Source organism: Bactrocera dorsalis, unplaced genomic scaffold (genome assembly GCF_023373825.1).
Source record: "Bactrocera dorsalis isolate Fly_Bdor unplaced genomic scaffold, ASM2337382v1 BdCtg020, whole genome shotgun sequence".
Classification (NCBI taxonomy): Eukaryota; Metazoa; Arthropoda; class Insecta; order Diptera; family Tephritidae; genus Bactrocera; species Bactrocera dorsalis.
In genome coordinates this window covers 88-27,921 of record NW_026038071.1, presented here as the reverse complement: position 1 = coordinate 27,921, position 27,834 = coordinate 88, and the positions used below count along the sequence as shown (strand labels likewise).

Genomic DNA, 27,834 nt, shown 5'->3' with positions numbered 1-27,834 from the left:
ATTTGAAAATTAGATATGGACTGTGACTTATGAACATATGTATGTACTATTTCTTTGTTAACCATACACTCAAAAACATGTCTACAGAAATTATATTAATAATATAGATCCCAATGACATTGGTCATTTGCTCTATGCACACATATTTATTATATATAATTGTTCTTTTAGAATTTAATAATTTCGAGTATTTTATTCTTAAAAGATTATGATCTTAAAGCCTAATACTTTTTAAATTGAAAATAATTTGTATGAAGGTTATACGATTCTTGTCTTGCTTTTTCGTCGTTATGTGTTCATGTTTTCGTTATACGGCTTATATAATAGAAGAAAATGCCTCGGATATCTACTAAATGCAGGATATCAACATATTAATACTTTGATTTGATATGCAAGTATAATGTATACTTACACTTAAAAGTTGTCAAACGACGTTTGTCCTTATTAAAGTTTTAATCTTGGTCTTTTTTTTTAATTTCACTTGTTTAATTTTGTAATTACAATTTTGCACGTGTTTTTAAGCCGATACTGTCGATCGCACCAGAACTTTCAAGATGCTTTAATAGACACCCTAAGTATTCCTCACGATGCCTAATAAAATGTGCTGCATGTTGCGAATGCTCCCAACACTTAAAAGTACATTTTATATTAGCACGTTCCCAATTTTCACGTACTGCGTGGTTCGACGATGGTGGTCCAATATTATCATTTTCTGATACAAAAAACAGTGCTGGTTGTTTAATTAAAGTAGAGTGAAACATTTGACTGGATCGCATGTAATGGATAGTTGCTTGATTATGGAATGTTTTCATATGGTAACTATAAAAAGAAATATTAAATTGAAATTGCAGCAAGTAAGTGCATATATAATAGTTAACTTACAGGATGTAATTACGTAAAGCGCTTTGCATACGTGGATTTTTAGGAAAAAGCGACTTCGGCACTCCAACAGGGATTTCTGTTATATCAGCAGCGCTGTCCCAAATTTGACAGACAATTCTGTCTAATATTCCTGCATATCTGAATATATAAATAAAAACTTAATGCTAATAATATAAATACGCTTAAAATTTAAATAATCAATACGTACGTTCATATACTAAATACTATATCCATCTACAATATGATGTTTAATGAACTTCAATTAAGACGATTGCATTTTGACTCTTATATTTTCTTGAATTTAGTAACTTGATTCTTTAGTTCTTTTAAAAGCAGCTAAATTAGAAATGCATCTTGCCGAGAGCAAAAAAGTATCTCTCTTTTTTTTACACATAGCAAAAACCACATACCTAAAAAACAAAACTTTCCCTACCGTTCTTTATTACGAGACATTTGTAACATCACTTCTCCGAGTTGATAAGCGCCCACAGAAAAGCCATGAACAACAATTGGCGTATATGATCCATTATTTTCCAAAAATTTAAGGGTATCTGCAGCCACAACCTAGATTTCAACGATAACCAGAATATTTCAAACAATTACAATTCGTTATATTATTGGGTACAAATATTGATTAACAATAATAAAGGTACCCCTAATCATATTTACTTGTGTTCCTTTAACGGGCCAAAGAAGTTGCCATGGCGTCACATGTACGATCATAACATCGAATCCCATTTCAGTGTAAATTTGAGCATATTTCTTCAAATGTTTTTGCTTAGCCATTAGCCACGCCATCATTAAAACAAGTGGATTCCCCGAAGACTGTTTTATTCTAAGCGAATAGAAAGAAAATTAACATGTTTATATATTTTACATTGTACTAACTGAAATACAAAGAATAAAAATATCCACTAACTCTAAAGTTTTTGGATCCACTTCACCCTTAAATGGTTCAGTAGTGAACAATGTCATATTTTTCGTGACCTCTTTGGATGAAAGATAACGACAATTCCAAGGCACCATTGTCTTCTAACCATGAAAAAATACCAATTAAAGATTAGATTAGTTAAACTATATTAACATACATAACACATATAGAAGATGAAATTTATGGCAACAAACAAACATCATCAAATTTTGATCAATTTAATTCTTAACAAATAAAAAACTATACAGAAATGTGTGTGTACATGCATGTTAAATAAAATGTTTAAAGGTATTTTTTATGGTGCCCAACATATAATTAGTATATGTAATTTAAAATTTATCTATGCCTGATCTATCCTGATCAGATATCTCCTGTAGAAAAGTACACACATAAACTGGATTGTAACTTAGCAAAGTAAACATGACTTTTGAAAATATTTTTCGAAATGAATATAGGGAATGGAAAAAGTAAGAGATCATTCACAACCTTAATGAGGTGAAGGAGTAAAAATATACAGTATAAAATTTTGTAAAAATTTCTTTGAGAGTATATGCAAACGGAAAAAAAACCAAATCGTTAATTATAGGAAATATTAATGTATAGAATTATTGAGGAACGCGAAAGAATTTTCAAAATATTATATTATGTGTTATTTTCCCTACATTTTATTACTTAAATATTTTAATTTAACTAAAGATTATTAAATTTTTAACAGGCTTACTTGATCAGTGATTATAGCAGATTTGTTACTCGAGTTTGTCTTCTGTAAACTTGAAAAGTATCTGTAATTCGGTTTCGAAATGTAATTCAATCGGCTTTTTAAAAGAGTGGAATGCCCAAAGTTAGGAACCAAAGACAAAATTTCTTTATTATTTGTTAACGCTAAAAACAAAAATTTATCAACTAGAAATCATTTAGGAGATATAAAGGCATTTATAATTTTTTTTTACCATGCTCAAGTGCTTTTGATGCCGTTGTACTTCCTTCTGCTTGCATGGGAGAAACAATGCTGGCATTTATTGACTTTTTTGCATTGCAACAATTTGTTTTATTTAAACTTGACGTTACAGTAAGTAAACGCAAAACACGGGTAGCGCTTGTAACGCACTGTTTTGTAGAAGCCATTTCGAAACCTTTGGCCAAAAACTATGACTGATATTACATAAAATGCTTAAACAATTTATGCAGAACCTAAATCGTATGTCTATCTATTTACAAAATCTGTTGTGTGCATTTACATTTAATTTTCTTCAGGATCAGAAAAAAATTTTAAAATTAGCAGTAAAGAAAAATACATTGTATGTATATGTAAATATGTCTGTTCTTTATGAGAACTGGGGCATTTAAATTAGACAATATGTATGTACATATGTATAGCTTACACACACATAAATCATATTTTTGCCCATACTTAAATGCACTAATTGGACTTTGCTCTAATGCGCTTGAAAAAATAAAATTAGCAGTATGCAACAGCATATACATACATATGTATATTCGACAGTCCAGAAAATATTTTAAAATATAATTAAATTTAAAGCTTTCAAACAATTTTCTATTTATTTTCACATTTTTTGTTTTAGTAGGTTGATATTATTTTCATCAATTATATTTTGTAAACGAATGCTTTCAAATCATCAAAAAGTTTAAAGAAACCTTTTATGAACCACAGTGAATAATTACTTTTTATTTATTACAATGCACAGAAATGCATCTGTCAAAAATTTGCAAAATACATACATACAGATATAAATTAGATGTGAAACAATTTCAATTTATAGTAAAGAGGCGAATACAAATTAACTAAAAGATTCGTCGGTATTGGTATTGCTTCGACAGGTCGCACGCACAGAATACTCTATTATATTAAAAAAAAAGCAAAATAAACTGTATAATAAATTAAGTTCCTTGATGTTATTTTAAGCGAATAAGTTAACAGTTTATGGTCAATGCACGGAAACCTGCCCAGATATGTATATGTAGACTGAGTTCAGACACGTCAACTTTTGCTGCGGCAAATCAAGTTGTGTTATAGCCCTGACAGACGAGCAAAATTAATGCGCCTTAAACAACGCTAATGCGAATTGAAATTTTATGGTGACAGACGACAGGCTTGTGCATTTAGGTAGCTGACAGTGAAATTTGTTTCTTTATTAAAAAAAAAGTTAAATAAAAATGAATAAGATAAATTATTAAAAGAAATTTTGGTAATTTTGGAAAATCATTATAAATTTAACGAAAAAATTCATTTATTATTATCTACGTTAAAAGATAATAGAGTGAAATTAATAGCAATAATTGATTGTAATGCGGAAAAAGTGTGTAAAAAAGTTAATATTGGAAAAATGGATAGCAAAAGTGCGACATCTGTCAAAAAATAGCAAAAAACGGCCATTTTTGAGCAGTGTTACCTACTCAAATTTAGTAAACTCAACCAAATGCACGGAATTCTTATGCATTACAAACTTGCATTAACATGGGTCAAATGCGCAAATAAATGTAAATTAAGCCCGCTAATGCATATTAGTGCTGTCGTCTGTCAGGGCTATTAGATTAAGATTTTGTATATATTTTTGTAGTAGTATATACGCTGGTATGAATGTCAAACTTAAATATTTTCCAAGAACTGGTAAATAACTGGATCGTCAAGAAATTCCAAGGCAAATTTGACTTTAATTATTAATCTGGCAATACTTTTGCTGTCAATTTAACAAATAAATATATATGTACATATAAAAAACTAAAAAGTTCGTGGTTTATTATGAAATTTTTATAATTCCTCGGTTAATAAGTGAATAATAATTATGCTCCAGTCCGTCAGATCTGCTGTCCAATCAGCGTATGTTCATAACATATTTAGAGTTTACTCGGTTCATTTATACTCGAATAGAGCCGTAGAACAAATGATTTATTTATTATCCAGATTAATTATATTCCAGATCACAACTACTATACCAGGGTAGGTATCCAATTTCTAAGATGTATTATCGTCTGGTATCAAATATTCCCAAACAACCGTCTAATGAGATTTCAAACGAACCAATAAAGTTTTTTGGAAGCAAAGCTGCAACCTGGCGTGCACGTGATACGAGAAGTGGCGGTTCTGAGGACACCTTATGGTTTCAACCTTATGTCATTTCTGGAAGTTTGGCTGTATTTTTACTATATTTCTGCGTACTTCGGGAAGAAAATGATATAGACAAACGACTAGAAGGTAATCTGTTTGATCAAGTTGCGGGTCTGGAAGAAGTACAACTTACCGTAAATTACAAATATAACAGAGAGAATGGTTTGGACACTTCAGAAATTGAAAAACGATTACTAGAACTAGGAGTCGACATTAAGCTTTTAGATATACGCTAAGAATGATTGATACTAATTGAATACGATGATAGTAGCGTACAGTAACTAAAACTAAATGATGTAAGTTTTCAAAGTGCCTCATGGTATTTTATTTTTATTTGAAAATAAAACAATTATGTTAAAAATGCCAAATTCAAATTTTCATATTCAATACAATTCCACTTCAACATAATTTGAACGTAGCTTCTAAGAAAAATATCAACAAGAAGTTTGAAACAAAATTAGTTTTTTAATTTAATATTACACGCTGCTTTAACAGCAGTTTCCGCTTCATGGGCACATAGATGTCTTTTAAGTCGATAGTTTTCGTAAAACATCTGATTACATAATGGGCATTGTAACTTTGGTGCTTCATGTGTTCGTAGATGTACATTTAAGCTGGTGCTACTCTTATAGGAAGAACCACATAAATCACAGACGAAAGCGCGAATATCGGAATGAGTCACCATATGTATATTATGATCTGATTTTGTGGAACTTTTTCGACTGCACAATTTGCACTTCCATACATGTATCTTAGTATGTCGATTTTCATGGTGCTTCCAAGTAGAAGGGTGCAGAAAACTTCGTTTGCAATAACGGCATGGAAAAGGTTTATCTGCTCCATGAACTTGGTGATTGTGTATCAAAAGTTGAGTTTGCGTTTTAAAATTTCGTAGACAATCATTACAACTTGTTAATTTTAAATGTTTATGAGGAATAAATTCTATTAACTTGTTAAAATACAAAGGATGAGCAGACACATAACCATTTCGACTCCAACGACCCCCTTTAGATTCACCCTGTTTAACTATATGCTGTGAACGAAGATATTCCCTCTTAAACCATCGAATTAAGGACAATATACTGGATCTCGCCAATTGTGGTGTTATACTTATATTGAAGTCTTTTTTAATTTTTTCGCATATTATTACAGTACTCTGATCCCTTTTTTCTTTGTTGTCGAAATCAGGGTGCTGAACATTCCACTGGCAAGGATGAAGCCGAATAATATCAATAAATCCCAATATAATAGATGGATCAGTAGAACGTAATTGAAAAAAGCAGCGCGTAGTTAGCTTCGCAGTTTTAAACTGAAATTAGTAACATTTTATTTAAGTACAATAATCTGTACGGATACATACTGTTGGAAATTTATTCCCCGTGTTACCAAGAGCATCAATTAATTCCACAGGGTTGTTTTTTTTTATCTGGGCCTCGGAAAATATATATTTATTTTAATATTGTTCAAAGTTCACTTTTAACTCTTACCATTAAGAATTCCGGTAAAATCTCGATCTCTAAATTGACTATTGATTCCTCTTCGGGGACAATTTTAGTTTCTTTTTCGGCATTTTGTAGTAACATCGTAAGGATCTTTGATCTTTTCATTGTATGAATTTGTTTCGTTTCCTTTTGACACAGTTTCGTCCCGAGGATCTATATGATTTATATTTACCTGGTTAATTTTCTTTCCCATAGATTGTTATATTGCTACTTTTTCGTAGTAGAACTATTGTGTCTAATGATTATTGATCTCATCGGTAGGGAAACAGCATTTGTTCAATGTACGAATAATTCCGAATTTCCTACCGTTTTTTTGAATATAAATTACATATAACTATAGATTTTAATGTATAAAAATATTACCACTGTCGGAATTTTTACGCTGCGAACATACATGCCAGTAATTCGGTGTCAGTAAAGAACATTGTACAAACCTTGGAATACAGCTGATTCGTTTGCTACTTTATACCAGGGATAAATTGCCAGTTCACACACCGACTCTTTTGTCGCTCAAATCGGTTTCGCGTAATCGAATCCCACAAACAAAAAGTGCTGCCGTGATAAAAGGAATTGAAATATAAATAAGAAGTTATTAGTTCCAATAATGAGTAGTAAAGCGTTAGGTTGTTGTTAAAGATAAGTGCATAGTCATAAAATTGGTGCTTTTATTTAATAATTCAGTGATCGAACTTAAGAGTGAGTTACAAAGTAGACGATTTATCGAGAAATCCGTTACAGTATTAACTGCAATAAAATCGTGATGTTAACATCTCTATCCAATACCATATGATTTATTTAAAGCCGGAATAAGATAAATAATAATGCTTAATGTCGCAAGGCTTTTATTAAATAAAAATGGTTTTCTGCCGGTTAACCGCTATAACCATTTGCTTAGTCGCAATTCCCGAAAGGTAAGTATTTTTAAAATTAAACTTAGAGAAAATTAATAATATGAATAAATAACATTTCAGAATATTAACTTAGAATCTAAATTGGGCAGAAGTTGGCAAACACGTTGCAACAGTACACAAGAAAAAAGTGATAAAATAGTAGGATCGTGGCTACTATGTTGCGGTGGTATGGTATATGTTGCTGTAGCTCTTGGTATGTCTAGTAAGGTATTGCCGCCAGTATGTTTTTTACGTTGTGTGTTTAATATTTTAATAGGTGGTGTAACACGGCTCACAGAGTCAGGTTTATCTATGGTGAACTGGAAATTGCTTGGTGAAAAAAAGCCAACTACAATAGAGGAATGGAAAGCAGAGTTCTCGAATTATCAGCAGTACCCAGAGTATAAATTGTATTTATTCATATACCTATTAATATAAATATTCAAAAATAATAAGAGTATGTTTCTTTTCTAGGAAAAATCGCTCAATGACTTTGGAAGAATTTAAATTTATATATATGATGGAATATATTCATAGAATGTGGGGCCGAGGGATTGGAGCTGTTTTTTTAATTCCAGCAGTTTATTTTTGGAAAAGGGGCTATTTAACAAATTCAACTAAAAAACGTGTTGTAATACTTGGTGCACTCATTGGTTTACAAGGACTTATGGGTTGGTACATGGTTAAATCTGGACTGGAAGATAAATTTCAAGATGTTAATGATGTACCCAGAGTATCGCAGTATAGATTAGCTTCACATCTAGCTGCCGCATTTGTTCTATACAGTGTGTTTTTGTCATCAGGATTAAGGAAATTATTACCTTCAACCGAAAATCTTACGTCTTCAAAACATCTTTTACATTTAAAAAAAATGGCGAATCTATCCAAAGGGTTTGTATTTCTCACAGCTGTATCAGGAGCCTTTGTAGCGGGACTTGATGCCGGTTTAGTGTATAATTCTTTTCCTAAAATGGGTGATAAGTGGATTCCTGATGACATTTTTTTATATCAACCGATACAGAGAAACTTTACGGAAAACCCCACAACAGTGCAATTTAATCATAGAATTTTTGGAATTACAACTGTATTCACCGTTTCTCTCCTATGGATGTATTCAAGAAAATGTGTTTTGCCTAAACGCGTATCGTATGCTATAAACGCTACTATGACAATGGCATGGTTACAAGCAACTTTAGGCGTTTCGACTCTATTAACTTACGTCCCAATACATCTTGCAACAGCTCATCAATCTGGTTCACTGCTGTTACTTTCGTTTGCTCTTTGGTTAAGTCAAGAACTGCGTTTACTAAAGTATATTCCCAAATAAAGTGGGAAACAATATACATATGTATATTATAATTAATATATTTATGTATTAAAATAAAAACGATTATAGACTTCATTATGCCTAACAAAAATTAAAAAGTTAAATGTACATACTTACATATCTATGTATTTATATATTTTTATTTATATTACCTTAAATCATCATTTTACGAAGCGAGCACTACCTAAATTTTTGTTTATTCAAGATATGTATGTATAAAGACTAGACTAATGAAACTTTAAACAATTTGAGAATCCTTAAAGATATCATTGCTTAACCAGTTTGATGATATTTGTGAATAATAAAAATAATCCACTCCCAAGTGAATGGTTCCATCCGTCATAATCGCGGAAACGGTGTCTATGCCAATAAAGAAGAAGAAGCCGGTTCCCACCACAGCCGGTTCTACGCATCGGAATTAACTTGGATTTTATCCGACCAAGGGCTGTTTCTTCGGCGATCTAACCCCGTTTGGATCGATAAGTGTTATGAAGTATAGGTTGCCCTTTAATGTCCTTATATAGACATATTTTGGAAAACTGTATCATTCATTTAGTGAAAGCCTACAAATTCGAAAGCTTAGAATTTTCATGTGAAAGTACAAGTAGTAAACGATTGGGATATAGTCAATATGAAATCAAAACTTTTAAAGACTGGAAGAAATGCATCTATCAATTTGAATTAAGCGCTAATGGCTAGCTTATAACCAATGTTTTATTAAGTAATAATAGAAAGATTTTCGAACTTCCGATTGAGTTTATATCACCCCTCCTTACTTGTTGTAATTGCTGCAATTAAATTTTAATTTCAATGGAAATTAAATTAAGCAAAATTACAGTTTCTAGTTGATAATACTTATTCGCATAATTATTCTGATAACTAATGCACTCCATTGGCAATTTTTGCGATATGTCCAGATAAAAACTATGGCATGTGAGAGCGATAAGATATGACGAATAAATAAAATAGTAAATTAACTGGCAACATTAGTAATTTTAGTAGTTTGGCAGCAGTAGTGATATCTTCAATTATTTATTAAACAATACTGTGTAATAACTAATATTCTTGCCGCAATGGCGCAAAATGAATTTAACACATTTCGAAGTTATGTCAATATATTAAGTGATCCTGCAGCAAAAGAGGAAATTAAATTTAAAGCTGCACAAGAGCTTAGTGAACATTTTGAACTAATTGTACAAAGTCCGTCATATCCTGCATTTTTAGAATTAGCATTGAAAGTATTTATAAGGATATTGCAAGATGGAGAGCCTCAATTTATTCAGGAAAATAGTTCTCAACATGTAAGTTGTATTTGCATACATACGTAATATATAAATGTTTTTTATTGTAAGGGCTATTTATTTAGTTGTAAATCCAGGGTAGTGGATGTGAAAAATTTGTGACTTGTTACTTGCAGGATATGTGTTGATATACCGGTGTCAAATCTAGATATATAGGAGTTTTTCATGGCAAGCGAGTGTGTAAGAGTGTTTAGTTCTGTTGGAAGACGTTAATAACTCGCCCACAGGGCACATTGATTGTTTTGTAAATTGAAGGATATGGTTCATATAGTTGGAGAATGTACTCTTGATGTATTTAAAAGACGGTTCTGCTCTAAACTTCTGCATTTTGTGAGTATTTTGTAGAAAAACACGTTTCGTTACCCAAAAATGTAAAAACGGGACGCATTAGGTAAGAAACTTAAAAAGAGGATGACAATCGCTTTGATAGGTACACGTGTCACTATTATCACTATCGATCTTCCTCCTGTCACCGCCAGGAACGTGACTATGCTCTAGAGATTACCATGATATATGGTCTTTCATACTTTTGTTCTTTTTAGCAACTGGAATGAAACAATTAGGTAATTATGCAAGGCATATGTTTATTGCAAACTCGAACCAAGTGAGCACTGGCTTCATTTTCGAACTATAAGTCACCATGGGAGCATGGCATCTTTCCAGCTCTTTTGCAACAAGGTATGTAAGATCTCTTGCCACAACTCACTGGCCAAATCATTCAGGCCAATTAGCCTTACATAAAGGATGCTAAAAGGGATGGAAAAGATTGTAGACAATCATATAAGATCAAAGGCGATGAAATTCGCACCTCTATACGCCAGTCAGCACGCATACAGGGCAGGATAATCCACTAACACTACTCTGTACCAACTAACAGCTGAACTTCAGAATTCGCTGGATAATGGCGAGGTTGCGATATGGACCTTTTTTGACGTCGAAGGTGCTTTTGATAATGCGTCCTACGCAAGCGTGATCAAGGCACTGGAGAAAAGGAACGGTGCGGCTTCAATATGAAGATGGATATAGGCTTTACTCTCTGCTAGGAAAGCTGAAACCACTGTGGGGGGAGAGTAAGATTCGTCTTGGTACTACGAGGGTCTGCCTAGAGGGTGGAGTGCTCACTAACAATGGGATTCGGTGCCAGGGGTACCCCGAAGATATTGTCATAATGGCGCGAGGTAAATTTGAGAACACTTTTTACGACATATATCACAGTTCAAATATCAACCCGTTAAAAACCCCGTTGTCTCTTTTATAAAGCGAAGATCCTCTCCGGGCTTGAGGCCCCTAACACTCGGTAGCCCTAGCAAATTCCGCCTCTTTGTCGCACTCTATATAGGGCACTGCAGGCTCAGGAAGCACTTGTTCAATATGGGCACCTGTTCTGCGACATGGAACAGGAAACTCAAGAACACCTGTGGTTGTCCGACCACATCTAAACAGTTCGTTTGATGGACCTCCCGTTAAATGTTTTTGATTACAATTTATTTGCACTCCCCTCCAAACAGCGTTTAGACTCATCGCTACAAAAATTTGTGGTTATTCACAATATATAAATATATTTTTTAAGCAACAATGTTTTAATCGTTGCATATGTGTATGAATATTTCGTAAACTTTTTAGTATCTTATATATATATAGTATATTTTAAAAGAATTTTAAATTAAACATTTTTAATTAAATTGTTTTTACAAAACAAAAAAATCACATTTTAATTGTAGATACGAAAATTGATATTGGAAATGATTCATCGATTACCTATAAGTGAAAATTTGCGACAACATGTAAAACCAATAATTTCAGTAATGCTCAAGATTTTAAGAAGCGATAACGAAGAAAACGTATTGGTTAGTCTGAGAATCATAATTGAATTGCATAAACATTTTCGGCCGTCATTTAATCCAGAAGTAAGTTTTGGTTAAACTGAAATATGACATTGTAAACCATGTTTATTTTACAGGTTCAACATTTCCTTTTGTATGTAAAGGATATATATACCGAGTTACCAAATCATATGAATAAAATTTTTGAACAAAAGCAGCAGCCGATGCGAGTAAAAGATATTAAAGAGTTAAATATCGATCACCTATTATCAATAACATATGCTCCAAGGGTAATAAATGTGGAAAATTTGCAAGACTCGCCCCCACAAGTAGTAGGTTCCATTGAACATCACACTTAAGTCATAAATTAAATAAATTCTTAAAATATTTCAGTTTAATCTTTTACCCAAAGGGGTATTATCGTTAAGAGTATTGCAAGAGTTACCCATAATCGTTGTGTTAATGTACCAGATATATAAAACTGCGGTGCATCAAGAAGTTTCTGAATTTATTCCATTGATTATGACTACAATAAACTTACAACCATCATTTCAACACAGGTATATATGAATTTGTAGATTATAGAAATAAATTTTTAATATAATTGTTTAAAATCTTTTAGAAATTCTGCGGACCTTAATAAAGAAATATTCGTTGATTTTATGGGGGCACAAGTTAAGACTTTATCATTTTTAGCCTATATTGTTAGGATATTTCAGGTAAAATATATATATAATATTTTCACCAAATATTTAATAAAAAATAAAAAATATAGGACTTAATACTCACACATTCAGCTTCAGTTACTAATGGAATGCTTAGTTTAATGGAATTATGCCCAAAAGAGGCTGCTCATTTGAGAAAAGAGTTGCTGATAGCTGCTCGCCACATTTTTGCAACAGATCTCCGACAAAGTAAAACCTATATTACTATTTTTAAATAGTTTTCATATATAAAAATTCTGCTGTTTTAGAATTCGTCCCTATTATTGAGAAGTTGTTCAATGAAGATTTATTAATTGGAAAAGGAGTTACGTTGGAATCTATCAGACCTTTAGCATACTCAACACTTGCGGATTTAGCTCACCATGTGCGACAGAGTTTGTCTCTGGATGTGTTAGAAAAAGCCGTGAATTTATTTTCAAAAAATGTTCATGACGAATCTCTTGCAACCGGCATTCAAACCATGTCTTGTAAATTATTGTTGAACTTAGTGGACTGCATTAGACAGCACAGTGAAATGGATGCTGTTAAAGCAAGAAACATACTGGTATCGTTATTAAAAGTGTTTGCCTACAAATTCAAAACTATAGCGAAAATTCTATTGCCTCCAATCATAGATAAATGGTGAGTTTCTATTACACATTAGTTAAATAATAAATAATTTATTAAATTTTTGATTTTCTGTGAAACGATTCTAAAGAAAACAATTCTATCTGAACAATTTTTACATACTTATTTATTTATACGTTTCTGTTAAAATTACTTTAATACGCCCTTATGAATATATTCATTTACAATAAATATTATTAACTCATACTCTCAATGTTATATAGGAAGAGTCAGTCTTCCTCACAAACATCGAGTTTATCACCAGGATCTTCAAATTTAATTGGTAACAATAATTATGAGTACAAGGATGGCTTTACGGTGAGTAATGTCGCTATAAATTAATAATTAACTAACTTATATTTTTTTATTGAACACATATTTTTTTAATAAACAAATTAAAGGAAAATACATCTAGTGATCAATCAATGAAAACGAATATTGGGAGCCACTGGATATGCCCTGCTAATATAGTCGAATATCGAGGTTTAGTAAAAACCTTAGTTGGTGGTGCTAAAACTATTACTTGGGGTTTCATAAGTTCTAAGGTAAAGACAATAAATATTTCTTAAACATTTATAATATATGTTACATTTGTTAAAGCCTGTTTGCGCCGACGTTGTAAAAAGTAATCAAGAAAAGTTATTTGATTCAAGTGAGCTAAAAATTTATATTGATTTGGTATATTGGGCGATGGAGGCTTTGGATATATATACAATAAGTATCGCTACTAATAACCAGCAAAGAACATCCAACCAAGGTCCAAGAACTAAAGAGGAAAAAGAAGTTCTGGAACACTTCAGTGGCATTGTAAACACATTCAATTCAAATTTACTCGACTTTTTATATATTAAATATAAAATTTCATTTTTAGTTTCTAATGATGCATCCTCAAAATTTTCAAGAAGTTTTCGCAACTACTATTGATTTTATGGTCGATCGGATTTCTAAAAACTCCTCGCTTCAAGTCGTTGCGAACTCGTTTTTGGCGAATCCTACTACATCACCTCTATTCGCAACAGTTCTTGTTGAGTATTTGTTAGGAAAAATGGATGAAATGGGTTCAAACATTGATCGTTCACCTTTATATTTGCGATTGTTTAAATTAGTATTCGGAAGCGTTAGTTTATTTCCAGTGGAAAATGAGCAGATGCTACGTCCACATTTACATAACATTGTCAACAGGTCAATGGAATTGGCATTAACGGCGGAAAATCCTTACAATTACTTCCTACTATTACGTGCATTATTTAGATCAATTGGAGGAGGAAGCCACGATTTATTATATCAAGAGTTTCTGCCATTGCTACCAAATTTACTGGAAGGATTAAATCGTTTGCAGAGTGGATTTCACAAACAGCATATGAAAGACCTTTTTGTTGAGTTGTGTTTGACTGTACCTGTTAGATTGTCTTCTTTATTGCCATATTTACCAATGCTTATGGATCCTTTGGTTTCTGCACTCAATGGCTCGTCAACATTAATAAGTCAGGTAATTTTAAAATAAATTGATTTCGAACTTTTCAGACTCAAACTTTGGTGGATAATACTAATTTAGAATATGTTTACAAAGGACAGTAATATTTAAAAACAATTTTGATATTAAAAGATATATTACATATATTAATTCTAATAGGCTATTTTTTTAATAAAATTAAAATTATTTTATTATATATTCCATCGTTCTTTCTAGGGTTTGAGAACTTTAGAACTTTGCGTAGATAATCTACAACCAGACTTTTTGTACGATCACATTCAACCCGTGCGCGCATCTTTAATGCAGGCTCTTTGGCGAACGCTCAGAAATCAAGATAATGCTGCCCTTGTTGCTTTTCGTGTACTTGGAAAGCTTGGAGGAGGAAATAGAAAAATGATGACAGAGCCGCAGACATTGCAGTTTAGAGAAAACGATGCGGTTCCCGTTGCAGTTATTACTTACTTTCAAGATCATGAGAAACCTATTGATTTCCCAGTGGAAAAAGCAATTGAAACTGCACTAACGGCACTTAGTTTTAAGACGACAGATGATTTTTACAGAAGACAAAGTTGGGAAACTATTCGCTGTTTTTTAGCTGCTTCTATTAATCTTGATGATGACAAACATACTTTGCAGAAATTATTTTTGCACAATAGTTTCACAGAAGGGAACATCATGATTTCACCAATCATTCAAAGTAAATTAGAAGAAGATAATTCACGTAAAACACATCAGATAGCATTGACTGGAATGCTAGTGGCTTCCGCAATAAAAGAGCTACGAGAATCCGTTTTTCCGGTTATGGTTGCCGTCGTCCGGCACTATACTATGGTAGCAATAGCTCAAGAGGCAGGTCCGTTTCCATATAAGCATTACCATAGCTCTCAAGGTGTTGACCCACTTGTGCTAATCGATGCCCTTGCTGTATGTATGGGTCATGAGGAAAAAGAATTGTGCAAGCCCGGTCATCTATGTATGGAACTTATATTGGAGACAGCAAGCACAATAATGGGGACAAAAGAAAGGGCATGCCGATTACCACTAATTCAATATCTTGTTGAAAAAATGACTGCGCTTTGTTATGAGCGACCGTGGTACGCTAAAGTAGGCGGATGCAAAGCTATTCAGTTTTTGTATCAGCATATGTCATTGAAGTCTCTTTATCAGCACCTATTCACATTTTTAAAAGCATTTCTTTTCGTTTTAATGGATTTGGAATGCGAAGTATCCAGCGGTGCTATAGATGTAGCTAAGAGTAACTTGAGAAACATGCTCCAATTATGCATGGTGCCTCTGGAAAATGAAAACAATAATGAAGATATAATTACTTTTCAAAATAAGGCAATGTATGAAATTGTTCATGAGCTCGTTAGACAAGTAACAAGCTCCAACGCTTTGGTTCGAGAAGAGGCGATGTCGTCACTTAATTTCATTGCTAAATTACAAAAAAAAACCGTTTACGAGATCATGGATCCACATAAAGAGGTTTTAGCGGATATAATACCCCCAAAAAAGCACTTGTTAAGACATCAACCGGCGAATGCACAGATTGGTTTAATGGAAGGGAATACGTTTTGCACCACTCTTGAACCAAGGCTTTTCACGATAAGTATGATTTTTATATATATTGCAATCATGTTTATGGTATTCATAAAGTTATGATGTTTTAGATCTTACTAACAATTACCACAGATTGTTTTTTCATGAGTTGTTAACTCTTAGTGAAGCTGAAGATGCGACTCTTAATAAGTTGGATTGTTACAAAAATGTGCCGAATCTCATACCACTACGAAAAAGCGCTTTAAAAGCATTGGCTGCTTGTCATTACATTACTGATAGTCAGTGCAAAGAAAAAATTATCAACATCCTCTTTAAAGTAATGGAGAGCAGCAAAGAGGAATTACAGGAAGCAGCATTTAATTGCACCAAAATCTTTATATCTGGAATTCACATCGATAAGGAAAAGGTAATTAACACGTAGTAACCTAATTAAAATTTTTTGGAATATAATTTGGGACATTATAAAAACATATATAAAAAAAAAATAATTATTTACCAATCGCACTCAGACAATGCAACATTTTCAGAACCTAAAGTGCTCACTATCTCCATCTAAATTAATCTAAATTTCTGAAAAAAAAATCGAACTTAATTGCTTTCCAACTGCGCAGCCACCGCTATGAAGGAACCATTAACCTTATAAGAAATTGAAACACTTTAAAAACTGCTCAGCTCTGACTACATTAACAATGTTTTTAGTATTTTAAAAAGTAGAAGAACTACACTTCATATAACCCTTACTAAAACGAATGATTACTAAAAACATCTTAAGAGTCAGAGTTTAATTTTAATCTTAATTTTATTAATATAATATTTTGTCTTAACTAAAGTTATTTTAAGTAGATTAATGTGATATTAATTTTTTAAATTGAATTTTCTATATAGTTACATTTGTTTTACAGGTTCATGCTGGCATGCGACCATTACTTTTAACTTTGGGCGATCATCGAAATCTTTCACTAACCGCAACAAAACGGCTTTCGTATTTCACACAATTATTTCCTCAAATGTTTAATGAAAAACTAAGTGAACAAATACTGCAGCATTGTCAAAAAATTTTAGAAATGTCAATTACAAATCACAAATCAAGTACTAATCAAGGCGGAAATTTTTTTACGATTGCTAAACGTGATGAATATGAACAAAAAGTAATTACTTTAATTGAAATGTTTCATCAAATAACAGCAGCTTCTCCAAAATACATTGACAGTCTCTGCCAGCTTGTATTGAAAACCGAAAAAAGTCTGATGATCGAATCGTCAAGTCCGTACCGCGAACCTCTAATAAAATTTTTACTTCGATTCCCTTCTGAAACCGTTGATTTATTCCTTTCAGATAGCATAATAGTGAATGTTCAGTGGAACAGGTTCTTTTTATATTTATTAAACCACAAATGTGGTCAACCATTTCGTTCTGTTATAAAAACACACAAATGCAGTATTTTGGTTAAATTTATTAATGGAACATTGAATTCGAATGTACAATTCGATCAGTCACAGAAATATGAAGCATTGCATCAAGCTGTTCTGTTAGTACATACAATCATGGAAAAAGATGAACAGTGGATTCCTACACAAACGGAACTTGTGTTAGCATTAAAAAAGTTATGGGAAATAAACTTATATAGTACGTGTCAAGATAATGTTACATGTGATTTGTGGCATTTAGTTGGAATGATATTATTAAAATATTTTTCACATAACACCAATGATATTGATTTATTGTTCCAACTGCTACGTGCCCTTTGTTTACATTTCATTCCGGATTTTCATTTTCTAAGAGAATTTCTACAAAATACTGTGGCTCAAAGTTACACCGTGGACTGGAAGAGAAAAGCATTTTTCCACTTTGTGGAAAAATTTAACGGAACGTCGCTTTCTGAAGATCTTAAAGCAAAAATTATAACAGCCCTACTTATACCTTGCTTCGTGGTAAGCTTTGATAAAAGGGAAGGAAATAAGTTGATAGGGGCACCTCCAACATCATATACTGACGATGATAATAATGTGGTATCTGTTTTTATAAGTAAAGTTTTTGACCCTGACAAGCCGTATGCAAATGAGGATGCCGTCAGAATCGCTTTACTACAATTCGCTTGTTTACTTGTGGAAAGAGCTTCTCAGCATATACATGACGGTGATGCTAATAATAAACGCCAGGGTAACAAACTTCGCCGTCTAATGACATTTGCTTGGCCTTGTTTACTTAGTAAAAGTTCCGTGGACCCAACTGCCCGATATCATGGACATCTTCTTTTGGCTCACATAATTGCTCGACTGGCTATACACAAAAAGATTGTGTTACAGGTATTTCTTTCATTACTAAAGGGTCATGCCCTTGAGGCCAGACCTGTCGTTCGCCAGGCTCTTGATGTTTTAACTCCAGCAATGCCTTTACGAATGGAAGACGGAAATACTATGTTGACCCATTGGACAAAGAAAATAATCGTTGAAGAAGGACATTTAATGCAGCAACTATTTCATATTCTTCAATTGATTGTTCGACACTATAAGGTAACAAAAAGAAATCTTATTTACTTTGGATAGCATTTTAACAAAATATATGAAACTCCTCTTCTGCAGGTATATTATCCCGTTCGCCATCACTTAGTGCAACATCTTATTAACTATATGCAACGTCTTGGATTTCCTCCCACTGCATCGTTGGAGCATAGAAAGCTAGCTGTAGACATTGCTGATGTCATAATTAAATGGGAGGGACAACGCATTAAAGATGACGAAAAGGACACAAAATCAGAGGATATAACTGGCGATGATGGGGTGTCGGTATGCGATAATATGAATAAACGGGCATCTGATGAAGCCAATTTGCAGCGCAAGAAAACTATTGCCACGGATGGTTCGCGAAATCATATCAGTCAAAGTAATAGAATGATTGCTGTAGAATTGAGAATTGGTGATAATTTATGTTTTGTTCATATTAGGCGCAGCTGGCATTTCTCAAAATCAAAAGATAGATGACGGTTTTCGTTCGCTAGAAAAAACTCATTGTGACACAGTGCTTAATTTCCTTATTCGTCTTGCATGTCAAGTAAATGATAACCAACCTGCAGTTATTTCTCCTGGCGAGGGATTATCTCGGAAGTATGTGAACCTGAGTTTCCATTTAATCGTATATTGATTTATTAACTTTTTTTAGATGCATAATACTTTTGAAATCGGCAATGCAAAATAAATGGCCCCAACCATTCGAACTTAAACTTAATTGGTTGGATAAGGTTTTTATGACTATTGAAACACCAACGCCAAATTTGAGTAATATTTGCACTGGGTTAGATTTTGTAACATTTTTAACAACAATTTTACCCGCTGATCAATTACTGCAAACAATAAGACCAATCCAAAGAGGGCTTTCAAACTGTATTATTCATCAAAATACAAGAATAGTTCGTCTTATGAATGCATTTCTCACAAGGCTTATGTCAATTTTTCCTCCAGATATAAATCATAAACACGAGGATCTTGATACATTATATAGTGCTATAAGCAAAATGATTTCAGATAATTTGACCTTATACGAGAAAAGCCCCCAACCCAATCCACCCTCTTTATTTGGAACCCTAATGGTATTAAAAGCGTGTTCATCTAATAATCCAAGTTATATAGACAAGCTGATGTTGCAATTTATAAGAGTTTTGAACCGATTGACAAAAGACCATCTGAATACGCAAGGTAATGGACAACCTATGACAACCAATGCGGATAACGTTGAATTACTAGTCCTGTCATTGGATTTAATAAAAAATCGAATAATAATAATGGGTGTTGAAGTGCGAAAATTATTTATTGGAAATATTCTGGTTAATCTCATAGAGAAAAGTTTGGACGTCAATGTATTGGAATCTATAATACAAATGCTCGATGAATGGATCAAAGCGAAAGAACAAAATCCCACAATGCAGATACCTTCGATAAGAGAAAAATCGATATTACTAGTAAAACTTATGCAATATTTAGAGAAGAAGTTTTCAGATGTGAAAAAATTGAATATCCAGTTCCTAGAAATTGTCAACTATATATATCGAGATGAATATTATAAACAAACTGAATTGACAGCTAAACTGGAAGGGGCCTTTTTAACTGGTCTAAGATGCCAGGATCCACAAATAAGATCAAAATTTTTTGAGATCTTAGATGCATCAATGAGAAGAAGACTTCACGATCGACTTCTTTACATCATTTGTTCCCAAGCTTGGGATTCTATTGGCACACATTATTGGATAAAACAGTGCATTGAACTATTGGTGTTGACTACCAATACAATGACGGAAATTCAAAACTCATGTGAAGCACATAAAGTTCCTAGTATTAAATCAGTTATAAATCTTGCTGAAGGTCAGGACAAAAGTAGCTTCGTTATATATACTTCATCCCAGGTTGAATCGTTTGATAATACGCAAGTTGAAGATAAAGAAGATGTTTTTGACAACGATCTTGAATCGAATTGGAGTGTAAATCGCAGTAATGATAGTGATAAGGAAAATCCAAAGCGAAAACTGCAGGCTCTTATTAATAAACAAATTGAATTTTTGGAAGCTAATCGAAAAATTAATACGGAACAGTTAATAATAGCTATTGCTCAACTATGCCATATGGACATACAGTTAGCTGAAAGCGTGTGGTTAATAATTTTTCCAAGGTTGTGGGCAATTTTCGACGAGGAGCAACAGCATTTAATTGCCAGGGAACTTGTTCCATTTCTTTCCTCTGGTAGTAATGTAGTCCAAAAAGATTGCTTTCCAAGTGCACTTAATACATTTGTAGAAAGCTTGATGCAATGTGATCCTCCCATATATATTCCACCGTATTTAATGTCCTATTTAGGAAGAGCTCACAATTTATGGCACAGAATGACTTTAGTACTAGAGGAACTCCATCATGGCACTAGAAAAATTTCCGCGGAAAATTCCGAATCAGATCTGAACGATACATTATCAGCTGTGAAAAAAAACGTAATATATGATTCTCTCTCCCAAATGTACGCTACTATGCATGAAGAAGACCTTTGGGCTGGCTTATGGTTGAAGTATGCGCATTATCCAGAGACTAATATTGCAATAGCATACGAGCAAATGGGATTTTTCGAAGAAGCTCAAGGAGCGTATGATTTGGCAATGTCGAAATTTAAACATGACCAAGCCAATGGATTAATTAACACAGATGTTAATACTGAATTGCTTCTTTGGGAAAACCATTGGATAAGGTGTGCAAAAGAATTAAATCAGTGGGATATTTTATTAGATTATGCTCAAACAAATAAAGAAAAGAATATGTTTCTAATTCTTGAAAGTGCATGGAGAGTACCAGACTGGAATTTAATGAAGAACGCAATTTCTAAAACAGAGCAATCTTTTGCAAAGCAATTTGGATATAAAATTCATTTGTACAAAGGCTTTTTGGCGATATTACATCAGGAAGACCGTCAACTTCTAAATGTGGAGAGACATATTGAAAACGCATCTGCGTCGTGCATGAAGGAATGGCGAAAGTTGCCATCTATAGTTTCCCATATACATTTACAGTATCTACAGGCTGCTCAACAGATAATGGAATTACATGAAGCCAGCACTATACATCAAGGCTTAGTTCAGTCCCGAAACACTTCCATTCACGATATGAAGGCTATTGTAAAGACATGGCGAAATCGCTTGCCAGTAGTAGCAGACGATTTATCACATTGGAGCGATATATTCACATGGCGACAGCATCACTATCAGATAATCACTCAGCATCTTGAGCAGCAGTCAGATCAGGGAAACACCATGCTTGGAGTACATGCTTCAGCACAAGCAATAATTTACTTCGGAAAGATCGCCAGAAAACATAACTTAACTGGAGTTTGTCAAGAGACGTTATCTCGAATATATACCATACCTTCAGTACCAATTGTAGACTGTTTCCAGGTAAGCACTCAGTATACACATTATAGATTGTTATTTTCAGACAAATCTAATTGAATTTATATAAATAGATTTTTATATTCGATTGTACAAATTAATTTAGCAATTCACAAAATCATAATTAGTAATTTATTATTTGCAATTAATGTATACAAGCTAGAGCTCCCAAACAACAGATAACTGCATTCATTAAGTTAGAAATCTTTTCGCCCCCCAAATAAATACAATTGTGCTCAGCTATTGAAAATATATATTTAATTATGTTAATTTTATTGAATTCGATGAGGTTAATTGTTTATAATAATTTTATGCTTCGACTGGAAAATGTCCACATTTTAAAACCTTTCGAATTGATGATCAGCTGCTTAATGCACTTCCTTATTTAATTATATTTCGTAAAAATTAATGTTGTAAATATTTCAAATCACAAAAATTATGGGAGTTTTTAATACACCGTTAATTTTCGGCTCTTAATTTAGATTAGATTAGATGAAAACAGATATTTAAATCATTTTTGTTATTGTTTGTGATTTGTTTCTTAATTTATTATAATACACAGGCTTTTGTTGTGAGTGTATATTAGATAGAAATCGTAAAGGCACATATATATAAATGGTATGCCAAATAGATACTTCCCAATAATTATTCTGGATATTTGTTATTTGGCTGCTCTGATTTAAATAAATGGATATCGACTACTTTTGTTATTACATTTTTTTAGAAAATACGACAGCAAGTCAAGTGTTATTTGCAAATGGCCGCTTCTTCGGGAAAAACTGAATTAAATGAAGCCCTCGAAGTAATTGAGTCAACAAATCTAAAGTATTTCACAGGTGAAATGAATGCGGAATTCTATGCCCTAAAAGGGTTACTTTTAGCTCAGATCGGTCGTTCAGAAGAAGCAGGCAAAGCTTTTAGCGCAGCGGTCCAACTTCATGACGGTCTAACAAAAGCTTGGGCCATGTGGGGAGATTATATGGAACAAATGTTTCTTAAAGATAAGCAAATGGTGCTAGCCGTTAACGCGATCACTTGTTATTTACATGCTTGTCGACACCAAAATGAAAGCAAAACGCGAAAATATTTGGCAAAGGTTTTGTGGTTTTTGTCCTACGATAATTCAAGTGGTACCCTTATGAGTACTTTAGAAAAGTATGTGGTAGGCGTACCACCTTCATATTGGCTGCCATGGATTCCACAACTGCTTTGTTGTTTAGTACAGTACGAAAGTAACGTCATTTTGAACTTATTGAGTCATGTAAGATTAAATTCCTGTACTCTAAATAATAAACATTTTCAATCGCTGACTACAAAGCTAATTTTATTTACAGGTAGGACGTTTATATCCCCAAGCCGTATACTTCCCCATTCGTACATTGTACCTAACATTGAAAATTGAACAAAGAGAAAAACACAAAACTGCTGAACAAGCCGGGTGTATGGGGAAACTCCAAACTACGGTAAGAAATTAAAAAAATACAATTTATAAAAAAAAACTGTTAAAACTGTGCTATAAGCACATCAAAGAAAAATAATTCTTAATATAACTCGAATGTAATAATAAGTAATAATAGCCTAAATGTAGTTATGTTATTGTGAGAAAAGCGTGTTATGCTCGATAAGCAGCTGTGCTTTTTTCATAATAATACAATTCTTTTAAGTTTATTATCTATGCCTTATTATATTAAGAGTTATTTTTCGCTTCTTATTTCGATGTGCTTTAGAAGCGAGGTTTTAAGGTTTTTTAACTACCTTTAGTTTGTTTGTTGTTTGAGAAAGAAATTGTTGAGGGATATTATGACAAGTATATTGATTATGAAGGAGAATACAATTGTATTGTTGGTGAGAGTTTATCTAAGAATCATTTAAACTGACGTTTGGTTAAGTCTGGGTATTTACGATTTTTAATCTTTTTAGGTTAGCGACAGTCAAAATACTGGACAATTGGTGAATGCACAAACTAATTCTGGATCCACAGTTAACCCAATTAAAGCAACACCTTCAATGTGGCGTTGTTCAAAAGTTATGCATGTTCAACGTGAAATTCACCCAACAATTCTCAGCTCATTAGAAGGCATAGTAGATCAAATGGTTTGGTTCAGAGAAAGCTGGACAGAGGAAGTACTGAGACAATTACGACAGGGTCTTATAAAATGTTATGCAATTGCATTTGAAAATAGAAGCGCTGTTAACGAGGCTACAATTACCCCACACACACTACATTTCGTTAAAAAGTTAGGATCTACATTTGGCATTGGCATCGAAAATATACCGGGATCAGTAGCAACATCTGCATCCAATTCAGCGGCTTCTGAATCCATAGCGCGTAGGGCTCAAGTGACATTTCAGGATCCAGTCTTTCAAAAAATGAAAGAACAATTTACAAACGATTTCGATTTCTCCAAACCGGGAGCTATGAAATTACATAACCTTATCTCAAAATTAAAAACATGGATAAAAGCTCTAGAGGCTAAGGTTAAAAAGTTGCCAACCTCATTTCTCATTGAAGATAAATGTCGATTTTTGTCGAATTTTAGTCAAAAGACTGCGGAAGTGGAATTGCCGGGTGAATTATTACTACCGTCCTCTTCCCATTATCATATTCGCATCGCAAGATTTATGCCACGGGTGGAAATTGTTCAAAAGAACAACACGGCAGCAAGAAGGCTATATATTCGTGGTACTAATGGAAAAATTTACCCATATTTGGTTGTCATAGACACTGGACTCGGTGATGCCCGAAGAGAAGAACGTGTGTTGCAATTAATGCGAATGCTTAACTATTATTTAGAAAAACAAAAAGAAACTGCAAGACGCTTTCTTAACATGACTATTCCCAGAGTAGTTCCTATTTCGCCGCAGATGCGTTTGGCTGAAGATAATCCAACAAGCATTTCTTTAAAAGAAATTTATAAGAAGTGTTGTCTAAAGCTTAAAATAGATCACGACCTACCGATTGTGAAGTATTATGATCGCCTCTCTGAAGTTCAGTCACGAGGTACTCAAACCACACATACCGTTTTGTGCGATATATTTTGTGAAGTACAAACCACAATGATTCAAAGTACTTTATTTAAGAATTGGGCTCTTAATAGATTCCTTTCTTCCACGGATTTCTGGCAGTTCAGGAAAATGGTGATATTAATTTTTATTTAAAAAACATATTTGAGATTTTACTTTTCTATTTTTACAGTTAACACTGCAATTAGCACTTGCATTCTTATGTGAACACGCTCTTCATTTGACTAGATTGAATGCAGATATGATGTATATACACCAGGACTCTGGTTTAATGAATATTTCATATTATAAATTCGATATTAACGATGAGAAAGAAGAGCTCGACTCCAATAGACCCGTACCCTTTCGACTTACACCTAATATTGCTGAGTTTGTAACAAATATTGGAATAACAGGTCCCTTGGCTGCGGCGATGGTGGCAACTGCACGCTGCTTTGTGCAACCAAATTACAAACTTTGCTCCATTCTGAAAGCGATCCTCAGAGACGAAATAATTGCTATACAAAAGAAACGTATTCGCGATAATAAACTTGTAGAACCGCTACCAGATTCAGCCATTGATATAAATGCTATGGATAACACCATCGGTTTGGTCAATAAAGCAGTCGCAGTGATAATGTCACGTCTAAATGCTATCTCATACTTTGATAATACAGAATCTAAAAAAGTAACAAATTTGATACAATCTGCAATAAATCCAGATAATTTATGTCGGATGGACCCTGCATGGCATCCGTGGTTGTAAATTTACTAATTTCTTATAATATATTATACTTATGTTTAAGGATTTCATATGACAATTAAATGAAAATACATACAAAACCTATAATATGATAACTTCTTGTTATTAAAGAGCAAACACATAATTATTTTTATCATACTGAACATACATACCATTTGATTTTTTAATAAATGAATAAAATAAATATTTTTTGACCTTATGACTTCTATCTCAAATCACATCACGTCGCGAGAGTCACCGAAGCACTTGCCAGGCACGATGCCGGCTTTTCTTATATAGAGGCTGCTTCTCGCAAGATTGCATTATGACTGTTAAATCACATCACAGCGCGGTGCAAGCGTCACTCCAGCACTGACTAGGCGCCGTGCCTGCTTTTCTTTTATAGAGCCAGCTTCCCGCGAGATTGCATTATGACTGTTAAATCACATCACTGCGCGGGGCAAGGGTCACCCAATCACTGACTAGGCGCCGTGCCTGCTTTTCTTTTATAGAGCCAGCTTCCCGCGTGATTACATTATGATTGTTAAATCACATCACAGCGCGGTGCAAGCGTCACTCCAGCACTGACTAGGCGCCGTGCCTGTTTTTCTTTTATAGAGCCAGCGTCCCGCGAGATTGCATTATGACTGTTAAATCACATCACTGCGCGGTGCGAGTGTCACATTAGCACTGACTAGACGCCGTGACTGCTTTTCTTTTATAGAGCCAGCGTCCCGCGAGATTGCATTATGACTGTTAAATCACATCACAGCGCGGTGCAAGCTTCATCCAAGCACTGACCAGACACCGTGCGTGCTTTTCTTATAGAGTCAGCTAACAGCCAGCTTCCCGCGTGATTGCATTATGACTGTTAAATCACATCACTGCGCGGTATAAGCGTCACCTTAGCACTGACCAGACAGCGTGCCTGCTTTTCTTTTATAGAGTCAGCTAACAACCAGCTTCCCGCGTGATTGCATTATGACTGTTAAATCACATCACTGCGCGGTATAAGCGTCACCTAAGCCTGACCAGGCACTGTGCCTGCTTTTCTTTTATAGAGCCAGCTTCCCGCGTGATTACATTATGATTGTTAAATCACATCACTGCGCGGTACAAGTGGCACATTAGCACTGACTAGGCGCTGTGCTTGCTTTTCTTTTATAGAGTCAGCTAACAGCCAGCTTCCCGCGTGATTGCATTATGATTGTTAAATCACATCACTGCGCGCTGCAAGCGTCACCTAAGCCTGACCAGGCACTGTGCCTGCTTTTCTTTTATAGAGCCAGCTTCCGGCGAGATTGCATTATGACTGTTAAATCATATCACATCGCGGTGCGAGTGTCACATTAGCCAGACACCGTGCCTGTTTTTCTTTTATAGAGCCAGCTTCCCGCGTGATTACATTATGATTGTTAAATCACATCACTGCGCGGTGCAAGCGTCACCTAAACCTGACCAGGCACTATGCCTGCATTTCAGCTTCCCGCGAGATTGCGTTATGATTATAAATCACATCACTGCGCGGTGCAAGCGTCACCCAAGCACTGACCAGACAGCGTGCCTGCTTTTCTTTTATAGAGTCAGCTAACAACCAGCTTCCCGCGTGATTGCATTATGACTGTTAAATCACATCACTGCGCGGTATAAGCGTCACCTAAGCCTGACCAGGCACTGTGCCTGCTTTTCTTTTATAGAGCCAGCTTCCCGCGTGATTACATTATGATTGTTAAATCACATCACTGCGCGGTACAAGTGGCACATTAGCACTGACTAGGCGCTGTGCTTGCTTTTCTTTTATAGAGTCAGCTAACAGCCAGCTTCCCGCGTGATTGCATTATGATTGTTAAATCACATCACTGCGCGCTGCAAGCGTCACCTAAGCCTGACCAGGCACTGTGCCTGCATTTCTTTTATAGAGCCAGCTTCTCGCGAGATTGCATTATGACTGTTAAATCACATCACTGCGCGGTGCGAGTGTCACCCAAGCACTGACTAGGCGCCGTGCCTGCTTTTCTTTTATA

At 34.0% G+C, this 27,834-nt stretch overlaps 5 protein-coding genes across 21 annotated transcripts; 3 read left to right on the top strand and 2 right to left on the bottom strand.

Moving 5' to 3' along the window:
- Positions 1-464: 464 nt before the first annotated feature.
- Positions 465-3,794, bottom strand: LOC105228170 (uncharacterized). 16 transcript variants are annotated; one of them, XM_029550984.2, is made up of 8 exons: positions 3,610-3,794; positions 2,764-3,004; positions 2,535-2,695; positions 1,802-1,914; positions 1,552-1,717; positions 1,316-1,446; positions 883-1,020; positions 465-819 (listed from the first exon to the last, which is right to left on the bottom strand). In XM_029550984.2, exons 2-8 carry the CDS (start codon positions 2,936-2,938, stop codon positions 498-500), a joined length of 1,206 nt encoding a protein of 401 aa, XP_029406844.2. In that variant the 5' UTR covers positions 2,939-3,004; positions 3,610-3,794; the 3' UTR covers positions 465-497. The 16 variants fall into 16 exon arrangements, with proteins under 16 accessions (XP_029406844.2, XP_019846548.2, XP_029406848.2 ...); XM_019990989.3 differs by having other exon boundaries at positions 3,554-3,781; XM_029550988.2 differs by having other exon boundaries at positions 2,764-2,965; positions 3,497-3,771.
- Positions 3,795-4,492: 698 nt separating this feature from the next.
- On the top strand, positions 4,493-5,308 carry LOC105228168 (uncharacterized). Its single transcript, XM_011207866.3, has 2 exons — positions 4,493-4,652; positions 4,753-5,308. Exons 1-2 carry the CDS (start codon positions 4,618-4,620, stop codon positions 5,174-5,176), a joined length of 459 nt encoding a protein of 152 aa, XP_011206168.1. The 5' UTR covers positions 4,493-4,617; the 3' UTR covers positions 5,177-5,308.
- Positions 5,238-6,744, bottom strand: LOC105228169 (zinc finger protein 90). The gene is given in 4 exon segments (XM_029551043.2): positions 5,238-6,249; positions 6,301-6,366; positions 6,428-6,505; positions 6,507-6,744. Coding segments are annotated over 4 exon segments (1,125 nt in total). The 5' UTR covers positions 6,636-6,744; the 3' UTR covers positions 5,238-5,397.
- A 450-nt stretch (positions 6,745-7,194) lies between these two features.
- Positions 7,195-8,775, top strand: LOC105228167 (cytochrome c oxidase assembly protein COX15 homolog). The gene is made up of 4 exons (XM_011207865.4): positions 7,195-7,353; positions 7,414-7,546; positions 7,610-7,742; positions 7,807-8,775. The coding sequence occupies exons 1-4, from the start codon at positions 7,264-7,266 to the stop codon at positions 8,657-8,659; spliced, it is 1,209 nt and encodes a 402-aa protein (XP_011206167.1). The 5' UTR covers positions 7,195-7,263; the 3' UTR covers positions 8,660-8,775.
- An 874-nt stretch (positions 8,776-9,649) lies between these two features.
- LOC105228165 (transcription-associated protein 1) lies at positions 9,650-26,030 on the top strand. 2 transcript variants are annotated; one of them, XM_029551041.2, is made up of 22 exons: positions 9,842-9,960; positions 10,077-10,290; positions 11,682-11,867; positions 11,921-12,115; positions 12,177-12,343; positions 12,406-12,502; positions 12,559-12,697; positions 12,757-13,129; positions 13,339-13,432; positions 13,516-13,659; positions 13,715-13,921; positions 13,986-14,603; positions 14,805-16,197; positions 16,259-16,554; positions 17,051-18,661; positions 18,731-19,031; positions 19,093-19,252; positions 19,308-22,071; positions 22,790-23,326; positions 23,400-23,528; positions 23,986-25,203; positions 25,262-26,030. In XM_029551041.2, exons 2-22 carry the CDS (start codon positions 10,219-10,221, stop codon positions 25,832-25,834), a joined length of 11,274 nt encoding a protein of 3,757 aa, XP_029406901.2. In that variant the 5' UTR covers positions 9,842-9,960; positions 10,077-10,218; the 3' UTR covers positions 25,835-26,030. The 2 variants fall into 2 exon arrangements, with proteins under 2 accessions (XP_011206166.2, XP_029406901.2); XM_011207864.4 differs by lacking the exon at positions 10,077-10,290 and having other exon boundaries at positions 9,650-9,960.
- The last annotated feature ends 1,804 nt before the right edge of the window (positions 26,031-27,834 follow it).

What these genes read in the sequence shown, in the direction of transcription:
- LOC105228168 (XM_011207866.3), top strand. Translation starts at nt 4,618, where the DNA reads ATGCTCCAGTCCGTCAGATCTGCTGTCCAATCAGC. An exon ending in AGATCTGCTGTCCAATCAGC is followed by an intron (nt 4,653 to 4,752) that starts GTATGTTCATAA and finishes ATTATATTCCAG; the next exon opens with ATCACAACTACTATACCAGG.
- LOC105228167 (XM_011207865.4), top strand. Translation starts at nt 7,264, where the DNA reads ATGCTTAATGTCGCAAGGCTTTTATTAAATAAAAATGGTTTTCTGCCG. An exon ending in TTAGTCGCAATTCCCGAAAG is followed by an intron (nt 7,354 to 7,413) that starts GTAAGTATTTTT and finishes ATAACATTTCAG; the next exon opens with AATATTAACTTAGAATCTAA. An exon ending in ATATGTTGCTGTAGCTCTTG is followed by an intron (nt 7,547 to 7,609) that starts GTATGTCTAGTA and finishes ATATTTTAATAG; the next exon opens with GTGGTGTAACACGGCTCACA.
- LOC105228165 (XM_011207864.4), top strand. Translation starts at nt 9,733, where the DNA reads ATGGCGCAAAATGAATTTAACACATTTCGAAGTTATGTCAATATATTA. An exon ending in GGCGAGGGATTATCTCGGAA is followed by an intron (nt 19,253 to 19,307) that starts GTATGTGAACCT and finishes AACTTTTTTTAG; the next exon opens with ATGCATAATACTTTTGAAAT. An exon ending in TGGGGAAACTCCAAACTACG is followed by an intron (nt 23,529 to 23,985) that starts GTAAGAAATTAA and finishes TAATCTTTTTAG; the next exon opens with GTTAGCGACAGTCAAAATAC.
- LOC105228170 (XM_029550984.2), bottom strand. Translation starts at nt 2,938, where the DNA reads ATGGCTTCTACAAAACAGTGCGTTACAAGCGCTACCCGTGTTTTGCGT. An exon ending in CTGCTATAATCACTGATCAA is followed by an intron (nt 1,915 to 2,534) that starts GTAAGCCTGTTA and finishes TTTCATGGTTAG; the next exon opens with AAGACAATGGTGCCTTGGAA. An exon ending in ATGTCTCGTAATAAAGAACG is followed by an intron (nt 1,021 to 1,315) that starts GTAGGGAAAGTT and finishes TTATATATTCAG; the next exon opens with ATATGCAGGAATATTAGACA.